Source organism: Cariama cristata, unplaced genomic scaffold (assembly GCF_000690535.1).
Source record: "Cariama cristata isolate BGI_N322 unplaced genomic scaffold, ASM69053v1 scaffold1941, whole genome shotgun sequence".
Lineage (NCBI taxonomy): Eukaryota > Metazoa > Chordata > Aves > Cariamiformes > Cariamidae > Cariama > Cariama cristata.
Window position 1 is genome coordinate 5,745 of NW_009600843.1, and position 14,674 is coordinate 20,418.

At 45.3% G+C, this 14,674-nt stretch overlaps 1 protein-coding gene across 1 annotated transcript; it reads left to right on the plus strand.

Moving 5' to 3' along the window:
* The first annotated feature begins 372 nt into the window (after nucleotides 1–372).
* Nucleotides 373–9,465, plus strand: SH2D4A (SH2 domain containing 4A). Its single transcript, XM_009710173.1, has 9 exons — nucleotides 373–547; nucleotides 1,332–1,491; nucleotides 2,019–2,178; nucleotides 4,201–4,266; nucleotides 4,672–4,810; nucleotides 5,933–6,149; nucleotides 6,539–6,669; nucleotides 7,523–7,743; nucleotides 9,265–9,465. The coding sequence occupies exons 1-9, from the start codon at nucleotides 373–375 to the stop codon at nucleotides 9,355–9,357; spliced, it is 1,362 nt and encodes a 453-aa protein (XP_009708475.1). The 3' UTR covers nucleotides 9,358–9,465.
* Nucleotides 9,466–14,674: the final 5,209 nt, after the last annotated feature.

The window sequence follows — 14,674 nt, forward strand, 5'->3', positions numbered from 1 at the left end:
CTGATGGCTGTAACAGGCAGCGCTCTCTCTCTTTTGATATACTATCAGCTGGGTTTATCAGAGTATCAACACAACCTCCCCACTCCAGGACTCGTCCCTTCTGACCAGTTCTCCCTGCGGAGCGGGCAGGGGCTGCGTGGGAGCTGAGTACACCTCTTATTTCAAGGAATCTTAACAGCAGGTTCTAAGCTACTTATTTACTTTTTTGGTCTGTGCAGGAAGTCTCAGCTAAAAAAAAAAAGATAGAAGTATAATTACTCTGGCACGCCTGAAAGGCTCAGGCAGGGAGGGACTCTTTCTTGTCGGAGCCAGGAAGAGGATCTGATCCCTGGAGATCATTGCCACAAACGCGCGTAACTGAAACCTGCAGCCATGCTGAAACAGATACTATCGGACATGTACATCGATCCTGACCTGCTGGCAGAACTCAGCGAGGAGCAGAAGCAGATCCTCTTCTTCAAGATGAGGCAGGAACAGATCAGACGGTGGGAGGAAAGAGAAGCTGCTGCGGACAAGGCTTCAGCAAAGAAGCCGCTGCAGAAAAAAGGTAAGTGTCTGCCTGCCAGCTGCTTCCCCCTCTGGCACAGATCTGGCCAAGTCAACCACTCCCTAGAAATAGGAGGTAATGTGTCCTTAGAGTAAGTTCTTCTCCCAGGGACATATCATAGTTGTATTTCCAAACTGTAACTAAACACACCTGCGATGGGGCAGTTTTGGCCAGGCACACAATGGTTTTACTCCCTGGCCCGGACACTCTGTCCTTGACCAAATTGCTCAACTCCCCTAGCTGGGAAGACAGAGCTTACTTGCCCCCAGGAGATGCATCTCATTAAGGTTCCCACTAAATGGGGCCTCTGAATCTGTCTATAAAATAACCATGGACTTGAACATCTGTCCTGGGGCATCAGATCTGCAGGGGGGTTCCCGTTGTGCCTTTAGTCCTGAAGTCCCCTTGCCAGGATTACACAGCAAGCTGGCTGCTAGGAAGATAACACTCTTCTCCTAGCTCTCCCCCGTGTGCTCTGCAGGCAGCTCACCCTCACACAGTTTGCGGAGGGCAGTAGCAAGGAATTAAAGCAAGAAAGGAAACAGTGGTGAGTCTCATCCCTTGCCCCCCGACTTAGAAATGCCTCCTTCACTGACCTGGCTTCAGTACCGTGAAACGAAATGGGAGGTGCACACTGTGTCCCAGTCACGCTTTCCTCACGTACAGCTGCTTTCGGAGAGGCTCTGCCATCAGCAGCAGCCAGGAGGGCACAGCAGGCGGGACACAGGCCCTGCATGCAGCCACCGAGCAAACAGCGTTTGCCAAATAGCTGCTTCTTTTCCAGCCAACGGGAAGTCGGTGACATGGAAGCTCGGCGCTGACAACGATGTCTGGGTCTGGGTGATGGGCGAGCATCCTTCAGATAAATCGTATGCGGCCATCTGTGAAGAGATCCAGGCACAACGGGCAAAGCGGTTAGCGAGAGAGAAAGGCAAGGAGGGCAGGTAAGCACCCTTCAGCTGGAGGACTCGGTGGGCAGACATGGAGGAGATGGCAGTTCTAGGGACCCAGCGGCTGGAGTCTTCTCTGTAGGGACTGTGGTTACCACTGTCACACTCAACTTGCAGGCAAAAGGCGCAGGCAGAGGTTGGCTTTCTGCGAGTACACACAACGCTGGCAGAGTCGAGCTCCAGCCTGAGGTTTGCCCCGGCTCATCGAGCCTCCCGTGATGTGGCTCTTGCACAGTACCCTCTGCAGACCACAGGAAATGCTAACTCTGTTATTGCAGCAGGTGATGAGTTTGGATGGCACTGATTCACCGACAGGTGCCCATGTACAGCAGGATGACAGTTACTCACCACGAGTCATTAATTGAATTATTCCACCCACCTGATTTGGAGATACGATAGCTGCCTGCATGCACGTCGCTTCATTGCAGCACTGCTCTACTCACATGCAGCTGCCTCACAAGATACTCAGAGCAGCAAGTGACTCCCTGGGGATGCTAAGTCCTCTCTCTCTTGCATTTCAGAGAGACTGACTCTTCTGTAACACGGTCTGCACATCCACTGCCAGGACTCCTGGGTGAGACAGATCTTCATGGGAATAAAAAAAGTGCTGTGGAGGAAAAGGAGGAAGGTGGGAAAAAACCTGCTGCTGCTACAACAGGGAAAAGCCAGGAGCTCACAAAGGTAGTTTTCCCCCTTTTCTCCACAACTATCAGAAACATGTGTTTTGAGATCTAGAAAGTACAACAAGCCCTGGTTGCTGTAAACAGAAACTTGAAGAAGAAAAAAAGCCAGCTAAGTGTTAAGGCTTTTCTTCTGCAGTCAGAGAAGAAGCCGTGCTGTTATATCCTTCCTTAGGACTCGGGAGGTCTAAGCACTACTCTCAGCTGGGATAGATCTGCTCTGCACTGACGGATAAGTTACCCTGGATTCCTTTGCTTCCATCCTCCGTGGGTAACACAAGGGTCACAGTACTCTCCCTCCTGCTCTGTGGCTACTTTGGATGTTTTTTGGGGCCAGATGGGGAGGCTATCGCACAATCTGTACATGCAAGGCCGTTTTACAGCATCCTCTGACATGCATATTTTAGGTGGTGGTGGGTTTTTTTTGTCTTCTAAAATAGTTAGAAAATAGCTTATGACCTTGACAGCACAGGACAACTCCAAATGCAGTAACTACAGTGTCTGCTTTGCTGTCATGTTTCGTTACAGAAATGTTTTTCTCCAGCAATAAATACATTCTACTTTATAACCGGCTACAAAAAGCCATTTGCAGAGAATTAAGAAAAAGATGAGTTAATTTAACTTCCCATGCAACCAAAGTTGAACAGAAGGAACAGAACACCTTGCCAATTTAATGGGAGATGTCCAATCTCAATCAGCAGAGTTTTCATTCAGTCTTCTGCTGCTAACTTGTATGAGTGTATATTCTTTTATTTTACAGCCACTCTGTATTTCAGTATAAAAAGCACAATAACTGAAGGTTGGGTTTTGGCAAAGCGCCTCTCTCGCTGCTACCAAAATACTGAAGGGAATTTAGAACGGCTGGTTCCTTTATCAAAAGCCTCCAAGTCACACAGGGTTTTTCTTAGCACTGTTTGCTGAAGTTGAGCAACTATGTGGGAGATTCGTTTTTCTTTTCAGAGGAAGTAATTAGTCACAAGTAACAACAACAACAAAAAAAAGGCAAAAAAAAATAAACGCAAACCAAAAATCCCACTACCACCAAAAAAATTCTAAACTCCTTTCAAAGTCTTGCACATGGAGATGGAGGGGGGTTATATATTTTACTTTTGTTTTCTGTCATTAGTAATTTTTCCCAGGTTTCTGAGGCTTTTGCTGTTAGGAGCAGGGATCCGTACTGAAGACCCCTGTTGCATTTTCCAGGCCCGGAGATGGGCTTTTACTCACCTCCCTGTTAAAGTGGTTTCTTGGAGATCTAGTCCCCATTTAACCCGAGGGATCCGGGCATTGTGCTTTGTCTGCTGCAGGGGATGGGGGACTGATCTAAGAAAACAAGCTGCTTCACACACATTTGAAGTTCCTAGTTTCCTGTCAAGGAGAGGAAAATCAGAAAGCCATGCTCCTATTAAATATTAGCCAAGTAGGTGATGGAGATAAAACAAAGTGTGTCCTTGGTAAGCAGTTAACTCATTACTCACTGGGCCGTGGGAGGCAGTCCAGGTCCAACAGGGAGGTGGGTGGATGTTTGCTCAAGGACAAGTCTAACTGTTCGTCTTCAAAGGCAGGTCTCAGCTAGCGACTGCTGCCAGGGTAGCTGGACTGGATCGCAGGGAAGAGCAAACATGAGTTATGCAGCTAGTTGGGTCAGTTTGACGAGCAGGGGTTCGCAGCACCCCAGCCACAGCAGCAGACAAGCGCGGGCAGGTAAAGCTGTGGACGGCAGGTTCTGCCAGGGCTTGCTTTAGAGGGCGGGAGGGAAGGGACTGCTCCCTGAGAGCACTTGGGAGCATCGTTTAGCAAATCTAGGTGTGCTTATGACAATCGTGATGCCCACGAGTTCTCCCCTCCTGTGGCATATTGGGCCTAATATGATGAAAAGAAACAATGTTTGTCAAAGAAGGCTGGCGAAATTTATTAACATAAATGTCACGTCACTGCTTCTGTACTAAACACCTGTTACTCCAAAAAAGAGCAATGGTCCTAATGCTGCATTTATTTCTCACTGCTATTTTCCTCTGCCCAGAGGGAAACCAGAGATGTTCACCAGATGCTGGCCGACTGCCACGTGAGGAAGCGTGGCTTCCAACAGGTATGTGGAACCTAGGATGCTCCTAACACATTGAGTGGGACCCAGACTTTATTCTAGAGTCCCGGTCAGCCTCAGAGCCTCATCTGACCCAAGAACGTCCTCACCTCTTGGACCAGTTTTATCCAGCATTGCCACAGTCCTCATGTATGGTGTGATGATCTGGAGGTGATACAAAGCAGGCCAGGCTGGCAGAGTGGGGAGCAGCACAGGGAGATGCTCCTGATGATTTCTGGTAGACTGTTTTCCCTCCTCTGTTGCCACCTGCAGTAAATACAGAGGGTCTGTATGTTGTTGAAATCAGAGGGATTCACAATAACGAATGGAGTTCCTAATATTTCAAGGCTAGCTAAAAAGCGAGCTCTAAACTAACATGAGAGAAAGTTGAAAATACTGTTTCTTTCATAGATGAAGGAAGCACAGAGGAAAAATTCAGGAGAAGAGACTACAGCTCCCCAGGAGGCAACACCACAGAGCCACCCCAGCTCGCAGAGCCAGACGATGCTGCAGAAATCGGACGAGAATGAGCCTGAATGGCAGGAATCCTGTAAGATCTTAGGATGATCTTTTCCTATGGGGTTTAAGACATCCTAGGGCTCCGTGGGGTCATCTCAGTCCTCCTCCTGCCACACCGGAATTGAATATTTGGTCGGTGGGTGGCGAGTACTGCCAAGAAATACAGCGCTGCATTATCAGACATATTTCTGAGTCCATGCAGCATTGAGACTAGAGCTGGGCAGGGAAATGGAAAATTTTTCCTACAGATACTGCAAGCAATAAATAGGAACCACATGATTATAGCCAGGGTAATGAATTTTAAACTAGAAGCTGGCCTTTGGTAGGACTTTGCAGTAACCATTGCTCTTGAGGACAAGGATAATGAGTGACAGGGACTAAGTAAAAAGGGCTTCCCTGTCATCCAAGCACGATCCCACCTAAGCAGAGCCCTGGTGCACTTTCTCATGTAATGAATCCCAGCAATAGGAAGGAAAACAGCAAACAGTATGAGACTTGCAGTAGCATCCGTCACTGCTGCCAAATACTTTCTGAAAGAGAATCTGAGGCTTTTTTTTTGCCAGTTCCTCCTCTGCTGCTCAGTAGATGGCAATGCTGTACTACCAATTGTTTCCACTTCAGGCCAGGGGTTTCTTTTCCTTACTGATAAAAAAAAAAATAATATCTGAAGTGGATTACAAAAACAAGGAAAGAACTAGCCTAACTCGCACCCATCAGAGAGTTGGTTACTCACCTCAAAAAACGATCAGCACTTTCAAATCTTTCAAAGCATTTATTTGGGGTCATTTCAGCAACTTTTATTCCATACACCCTCCTCCCTGCTGGCTTATATGAAAGGCACTACAGAAATCTGTCTGAACCAGGATTCAGCATCCAAAACAAAACCAAGTATTCTCTAAGTACAAAGGGAACTGATGCCCAGAAAGAACCCAGATTTTTAAGCTCTTGAAGGAATAAAAACTGGACCCTGTTAAGTCGCATATGCCCAAAAGTGATGGGAGACACATGGCAAATGGTCTCACAATTGAGTGCATCTTTCACCTTGTGAAATGGGTTATTCTTCCACTTCATCAAGCAGGAAGATAGCCAAAGGGCAGCAAGCTTAAAACTTACCTGCTGGTTCGCTCCTGTAGGACTCCTGTTTTTGTTCCAGTGCGGAAATCCAAGGCAGCAGATGAGAAGAGACGCTCCCTTGCACGGCAAGCCAGGGATGACTACAGGAGGCTTTCACTGCAGGGCATCCACAGAGGGAAGCAGGCAGATATTTCCAAGGGTGCCAGAGCAGGAGATCGGCGACCACTCCAATATCCACCTCTCCCCCCCAAGCCTAAATTTCTACCTCCTGTGACGGCAAATGGGAGAGGGATTAGGTAAGGAAATCCCTGTGCAGGGGAGAAGGGATGAGATTCTTCTGCTCTAGCAAGGGATGGTTGAGATGGGAATGGTTAGCTCTCCTCCTCGTGTGGAGGAGGCACTCCGCACGAAAAAATACAGAGCCTAGTCTATATTCCAGCCCAAGCTGTGATGAGGCTTATTTGTTCACCCCTGGGGGGTAGTAGGTTTATTTAGTTAAGCCTAGAGTGCATACATCCTCTGTGCTAGGTGTCCACTGACAACCATATAATATTGCTGACAGCTGCACTAGTGTAAGCCTTCTGTTTAGGGCTGTTCTTAACATCCTGAACAAAAGGTAAGTCCTGCCACGGACTCAAAAGCTGTAGTTTGAACTTGATGCACAAACCATGGTCTTTTCTAACAGGAAAGAGGGAATCCAGAGGACAATCTCCAATTCCACCGAAGAAAGCATCATCAAGTGGTTCAAAGAGGAGCAATTCCCTCTCCGAGCTGGCTATCAGAAAACCACAGACACGATAGCACCTTGGTTCCATGGTGAGCCCTGAGCATTTCTGCCTCAACGCAACTTTTCAAGGAGTTGTTTCTGCTAACATGGCTGCTGCCACAGGCTGGGCCCAGGAGCTTTTCAAAGGCGGCCACATTTTCTATTTTAAATATCTACGAATGTAGTTTAAATTCCTTTAGTGTTATGTCAAAGGGCAAGCTAAAATGTTAGAACAGAGGCCAGATCTTCAAAATATCGTGTAGCTCTGTGCCACCCCTGCCTCCCTGTAGTGGATGCACGGTCATCCTGGTCACTGTTTGGACCAGGGCGAGAGAGATTTGGGCACACCTCATCCCACTCCTCCTTGGCTCCACGTCATTCTCCCTCCATAAGTGCTCATCATCCATCACCTTTCTGTCCCATTTCTAATGGGTCATCATGATCCCATCCATCTCCCTTGCTTTGCAAACTTCTTCAATCCGAGATTGCAGCAATGAAAGCATTATCCTCTTGTAACTGGGCTTTCAATGCTTGCATGGCTTTCTGACGGGACCTGTGATCACTGTCTGCACAGCCTTGCTCTACTGGAATCAACGTACAACATACTGCAATGCTGTTCTCTCTCATAACACAGAAACTGTCCTTTTGAGCCCTGCACATTTATCTTTCATAATCGGCTGAGTCTGGAACAGTTAACTAAAGCACAGTTAGCATGTGGCCATGGTCTGTTACTAACAATGGCAGAACTGTTCTTCCTGGGCTACTGGGCAAGAAAACAACGCAAGGGATGGAAGTGCCATGGATTGGTTTTAGAGCAGTAAAGCAGATTTCTTGTGAGAACTGTTCCATCCAGTCCTGCACAAATGCTTTTCTCAGTTCAGTTTTGTGTTTTGTTTTGAACAGGTATCCTAACCTCTAAGAAAGCAGAGGAGCTTCTGAATAAAACAGTACCAGGGAGTTTTCTGGTCCGGGTCAGTGAGAAAATCAAAGGCTACGTGCTCTCCTATCGCTCTGTGGAAGGATGTAAACACTTCCTCATTGATGCCTCCAGCGATTCCTACAGCTTCCTTGGAGTGGACCAGCTACAACATTCAACACTGGCTGACCTTGTAGACTACCACAAGGTGAACATCCAGCAATGCATTCATTAACTGTTTAATTGCCTCAGGGCACTTCAAAATAAGAATAGATTCAGTTGTTTTAAAGTAGGTAACTAGACCCATTTTAGCTGTCATTGGGTATCCTGTGTGCTGCTCCAGAAGGGTATGCCAGCCTGATGGGTGTGTCTCAGGCAACCTAACACATCTCAGACATCTTAGACCTGACTCACTCCCCCTCAAGTGCACAGAACACCTTGCACACAGGGCTGAAGTTACTTACACACTATTTAGTAGAAATGCTGATAAGGTGAGAGGTGACAGCATGCTCAGACTCCTTTTTTCTTTTTTTTGGATTCTTGGTCCTGGCAAGTTGGGTAAGCAGAAAATCCTGCTTGCCTGCAGCTTGAGCATGAAAGAGAACAAGGTATCTGTATAATCTCAGAGCAGGCAAGGTGTGATACTGAGCAAAGATAAAAAATAGAAGGGAAGGAAGAACATTGGCAGGTTCTTGCAACAGTAACAGCAGTAACAGCAGTGTTTACTAGCACTGACTGCAGTTACGTGGACTCCAAGGAGGGCCAGAGGGATTGTTCGTTCCTTTACTGTAAGATCTGCCCAGGGACAGGACAATCATTTTGCCTAAAGGTTCATTTAAAATCTATGTTTCTTTTAAATAAGTGCCTAGCCTAATACAGACATGGCTAAACAAAACTGGACACGAGGAAGATACCTACATTCATTTGCTATATGGAGCTCTGTCTGGGCTACCTGTACTTGCTTCTTGAGTGGGTTTCACAGTTCAGGCTGAAATTGTTGAATGCAGGAGCTATATGGCTATTGGTACCAGAGCTAGAGGATTTAAAGCCTGGCTGTGCATATCTATATCAAAGATAGAGCCATGCCCACAGCCTGCAAAGAATGCTGCAGACCCCCTGCAAGACGTGGGCAAGGTGAACCCACTCTGCTGAAGTGCTGTAGTAAGCTCTGCTTATCACCCACCGGTTGATCACGGAAGAAGGCAAGTTCCCACCACGCATTGGCTGCTAGGGTGGAGAATGAGATGGGAAGCAGAGACTGTACTATCAGGGAATTCCCTTGCCAGAACAGGGCTTGCCTGAGCAGAGGGCATGTGCTCACAAGGATCCATCCCTGTCCCTCCCACAAAGGCAGCCAGGAGCACGGTCCACAACCACCCCATCCTGCTTACCTGCATGCTGCACAGTCCTTGCTCCAGTACTTTCTAGGCAGGGCAGCATTTCTCGCCATAGAAGCTGTGGTTGCCTACGAGATAAGCACAGCTTTTTCTGAGAACTGCCAGAGTTGTGTCACTGGGTTACTGTACCGAGCACAGGCGTTGTTTTATGAAGACAGAGGTCAGCCATGTGGGTCCTTGCCTGAGTTCCCCAGGGCACTGAGCTGTATCACACAGCAGGATGAACAAGTCCACACCGTAACAGAGGCAGGGAGACTGCTGTCCACTCCTTGATGTTGTGACAGGTAGGGTCTGTTTGAAAGGTGGTGTTTAACCATAGCCTATACCAACAGGACGAACCCATCACTTCCTTGGGGAAGGAGCTGTTGCTTTACCCGTGTGGCCAAGAGGACCAAGAACCAGATTACATCTCTCTCTTTGAGTGAACCTCCCGGTCTCGCTGTCCAGCCCCATGCTTGTATTCACAAAGACTGAACTTCAAACTACAGCTGCTGATGCTTACCCTGAAACGGTTACCATAAGTGCCTCTATTTTATATCCTTCACAACAAAGCAGAGGGAGGATCAGTACTATTGTGGGCTTGTCATATCAGCTGACTTAAAAGGATGCCTCAAGCCCAGCAAGCTGCAAAGCACCTGGACGTATCCAGCACAATGGAGTGAATGAGGTGATGAAGTCATCAGTTGAACAGGGAGATACTGCCACGTATTTTCAGTGGGTTTTTGCAGATTTCCTGGGGGACTTCTGTATTTGAGCTGCCTTTTGTTCTTGAATGCAAAGTTGTGTGCCATCTGGGAAATAGATTAGTATCTACAGTTGAACGAGATCATACCTTCCTGAAGGCACAAAACAACTTCGAGAGGTGAATCGGTCTTGATATGGTAATTTGCATAATGTGAAGCTTAATCCTGTAAAATGCTGTCCTCTTGGAATCAAGGATGTTCAAGACAAACATCCAAGCAAACCCTTGGTGCCTTTCAGTGAAAGGTGTTCTCTGTGAAGCAGGATTTTCATGAAAAATGCATTTTTTTAAAAAAAAACGTTTAGCCTCTGACTATAGATCCTCACTCTTTTAACCTGTATTTGAATCCCACACTGGCCTTTCTGCACAGAGAGAGATTAACCTTTTGAAAGGGAAAGGAGAAGGGATACAGGAATTTGTATGAAAGACTGCCACATGCACAGAGCCTAAAAAATGTACAAAGCAGCGCCTATATCAGTATTAGTACAGTTTACAGAAGAGTGTTTACCAGTAAAGAATGCTATTTTCCAAAATGAAACTATTTATTGCAAGTTGTGTCCGGATTACTGAGATGCATCTGGTGTAAACTTTGACATAGAACTTGTTGTTTCAACATAATGTTCTCTCTTCGTATCTGTTACACTGCTCTTTAAATACATAATTCAGAATATTGGGGGAGAGGCTGGACAGAATCACATAACAAATTAATCCTCACCCAGATCGCCTCATGTTGTTGCACATGACAAACTATATAGTTGAGAGTTGTGGTGCGAATCTGCTAATATTTTTTAGACATGAAATCCTCAAATAGGGAACAAAAGCCCATCTTGTTTCAGCTGTCTACCTGTTCCCTTCTTTCTGATGGATCAGGGCTACTCTGCTTAACTTGAGGAAGCAGTTAAACACTTCAGCCTTATATTGATCCGCATTTTGCATAATACCGATTAAAAGAAAGTGTTGTAATCATCCGGTCTTAAAATTTACAACTGTGCTGATAGGTGGTTTCCATACAAGGAAAGAAGGAATAACTGCACTCCAGTTACAGCAGGTTTAACTGGCTAGAGATAAAGCCTTAATGTAAAGTAAGATTGTGAAAGTAACAACACTCTAATAGGGCAAATGGCTTAAGGAGCTTCTTGAGCACTATATCACTTGTATCAAAGAGATATTTTCAACATAATCTGCATCAATCATGAGAGGGGGTGCTAGATTACTTGGGGGGGGGGGGGTGGGGGGGCGGAAATATCCCTCCTTCCCTCTTCATGAACTGTTTCTTCTCAAAAATATGGCCAAAATGAAAGGTCATTCAGAGATCCTAGAGAAAAGTTTGCATCTGTTCTCATGTGAAGAAGATGCCATAGCTGTTGTCCTGCGGGAGACAAATAGCAAAGTGTTTTGTATACACATGGGCTGGTAAAGACAGGGGAAAAAATTCTCCTTTAAAAGCACAGTTTGAGAAGCAGGATGTTAAATTGCAGAAATAAGGTGCAGGCTGGTCTGGCTTGGACACAGCCAGATAGCAGGACATGATCAATTTTAGCTCTAAGATCTATAGTGGAACTCCTCAGGGTTTCACCTGCTGACCAGTAGACCAATAGCTTCACATACCTTTGTATTATAACTACTTATCTGCAAATATTGGCTCAGTAGAGCTCAGGGAAAGCCACTATCAGTGTTCACATCTATCCCACACGTTCGAGAATCGTGTCTCAGTTTTTTAAAGACTCCCAGCTTTGCTTGCCTGCTGTGAGGGAAGGCACCTGAAGTTTTATACCTACACATTTAGATTAGTGCACTGACTGCAAAGGCAGCACCCTTGCCAGAACAGATGCCCTCTAGATGGGCTCTTCTATTACTCTGAAATCTAGTTACCCTGAAAGTCTGTGGAGCAAGGATGACTTGCAGCAGTCAGGAATCAAGGCAGCTGGCTTGTCTTGGGGAGCTTCTCTGTAGACTCTTTCTTTCTTCAAAGGATGCTGTGCAAGGACTACAAGAGTAGTCACACTGGAAAATTGCTTGCTGGAGAGATCATGACACCTGAAAGGATATGGCAATTTGTTTTGCCTCATGCCTCTGTGCCTTTAGCCAGAGCATGCTTTAATATTTGATGACTGTTGCAAGGCGTCCTCGTACAGCCTCCCTGTCTGCACAGGGTGATCTCTATTCCCTCCCCAACTAAGATCCAGTCAGTTGCCATTCTGAGAAAGATCACAAGCCATTTCTGGGACAAGGAAGGTAGAGAGCTGCCTGGCAAAAGCTACGGTTCTGTTGGCTGCTCTCTTTGGATTTCATCTTTTTCTAACTGGTCTGGAGAACCTGTTACAGCTCCTCCTGGCTCACAGAAACGTACTTAACAGCAGTTTCCCTTTCTCATATTGTTATTTACCTCTCATATCAGCGCAGTCTCCACCTTTAAAAGAGCCCTGCCAGACTTCTGCTGTGATTAGGTTCTCCTGCACATCACTCAGGTGGCCAATGACTGCAGGCTGGTGCTCTCCATCATTGATTCAATCTCACCTCTTGCCAAACTGGCTTCTGCAGCCAAGGAACAGGAACTGCATAGACAGTATTATTCCTGGCAGGAGGAACAGTGTCTCTGTGGAAAAGGACGTGCAAGAGAATCACAAAGGTGCTATTTAAAAACAGAACTTGTGAAACTCTGACAGGGGCTGGATGACGTGATTGCTAAGGTACCCGAAGTAAGAGTGTTGAATTTACAGGTGCCCTGTACTTAGAATTAGAGACTAATATAGGTTTGAAGGGACCTCTGGGGATCATCTGCTCCACAAGTCCTGCTCTACAAGCGTGGCCAACCTCAAAGTTACATTAAGTTGCTGAGGGCTTAGGGAAACCTAAGGGAAGATAATGAAAAAACATCATGGAAATAGTTAAGGCTTGGCTTAAGGCAGATTAGGATTATGAAACTTTCATAATACACATAATCCAGTTTCAAATTCAGGTTAAGTGGGACTGTAGGAACAACTATCACTTTGGAGCAGCTCAGTTATCATAGTCCTGATATGCATTCAACAAGCCCTGCCTGTCTCCTCCCACTGCATAGTATTTGTAAAATTACTCCATCCCCTTCAGAAACAATTTATCATGTATTCTGGGAACAAAGAAGTTCTTTGGAGGACCTACTTAAGTTACTGCTGAAGTTTTTATGGTAAGTGGTGTATTTGGGGGTTGGGGTTTTTAAGCATACAGAGTTCCCATTCTTTTTGTACTTTTGCAGTGGTTTTGGACATTTGGTGATTTGCAAGGGAAGTGCAATGCAGATCATTTGCATCCAAAAGACAAACACATGTAAACATGTGTCAAGGGAAAAGGTACTTACAGTAGTGTGGTCTCTGTCTGCAGATTCTGCATGCAGTGCTTTCAAAAGAGGTTCGTAAGTGCTCTTCCTACCACACAGTGCTATGAGAAATAGTGTTTTGTTCATTGTTCAGTGCTATCTTGCATATTTCTTCCCCCAGCTTTTACAAGCCAAAACCCAAATTATAATCTGGTTTCAGACTGCCTTGAATTAATCTGAAGCTATAAAACAAAGAGACTACTTGGAGAAACAGCATTTAGGTAAGCAAATGGGATTTCCGAGCCCATGCAGATTTTGTTGGCTAGTATATAGTAAAATGATAAACAGCAGGCAGCATTAAAAGAAAACGCTTTATAAGAGCAGTAACTCGTGCTTTCAACAGTTTTAGGTAATTGAAAAAAAACTATGAAGGAGACTGATTTTGAGGATGCACCTATAATTATCATAAGACAATTTGCAGGGCCCAGTAATCCATCACAAAAATTATTTCGTTAATTACAAAAAGCTTGCTATGCCCTGGGCAAGAATCTGTATTTGGTTTAGAAGGAATACTTTGGTATAAAGTCAGAAAACGTTCATCAATTTTGGTATCTGACATTCAGAGTTTAAAGCCTCCTGCTAAATGAGCACTACAAGTTGATACGTATTTCCTTTTCTTCAGTCTGGTAAAGCTTCTGCCTTCCAGCACCCAGGTTGCGTAGAAAAATCACTTCACTTATCTGAACCCAGTTCCCATCCACAGGAAACACAGATCTGCAGAACATTTTCCAAGTGTTGGAAGGCTGTACTATTTCCTAGTAAGGCTAGAAGTAGAAAGCCTGAAGTATGACAAAATAATTCCCAAGCAAAACCAACTTCATTTAAAAATAAATCTTGAGATACTTAGGGTATTCTAAAGCAGAAATACACCGTCTGATTCATGTGATACAGACATGGCTCATTGTTTTTGGTTCACTGTCCACAGAAGAGAACAAACACTACCCTCCAGTGTTTTTGAAACATCACACTTGACGAGTAGTGCTTTATCTTTCTGAATTTTAGAAAGCACTTTCTGAGATGCCTCTTGCCTCTGAATGAACCAGGAATACCCTGTTAGTGCATCGCTGCTGTGCCCCGCTCCGGCCCCAGCCCCTTAAGGGAAAAAGATTTTTGGTCACTCCAGCTTAACGGTCATTAACAATCAGATGTCCTTCTCAGAGCAGGAGCTCTGTACTTACTCAAAAATAGCCCTTTTTAGATATGTCAGGTTAGATGTAGAAAAGAACTTATTATTATTGGCCCACCAAAGGGTCAATCCTTTAAATAACTGTACACATCTTACAAACATTTCAACAGAAGAGCACATCCATTTGTTATTATGAGTACCACACTGCCATTTATGTAATGTTCATTGTCTCCGTGACCTTGAATCTCATCAAGTGTTCAAGTCTCCCTTAGAAGCAAGTGCTGAACAGTCAGGCTAATGGAGTACTTAAAAGCCCTATTAAGGAAAAAAAAAAAAAAAAAAAAAACAAAAAACCACACAGAAGAAGGGAGAACAAGCACTTCCCCTCATCTTCTTTTGCTGCCTGCCATCCTGCTGGAATCTCCATCCTCTTTCAGTTTCATCCCGTCTCTTGTTAACAACTCTTTTCCAAAACACTCTATACTCCATTTCAGAGGCTTTTTGCCTCCCTTTCTGGTT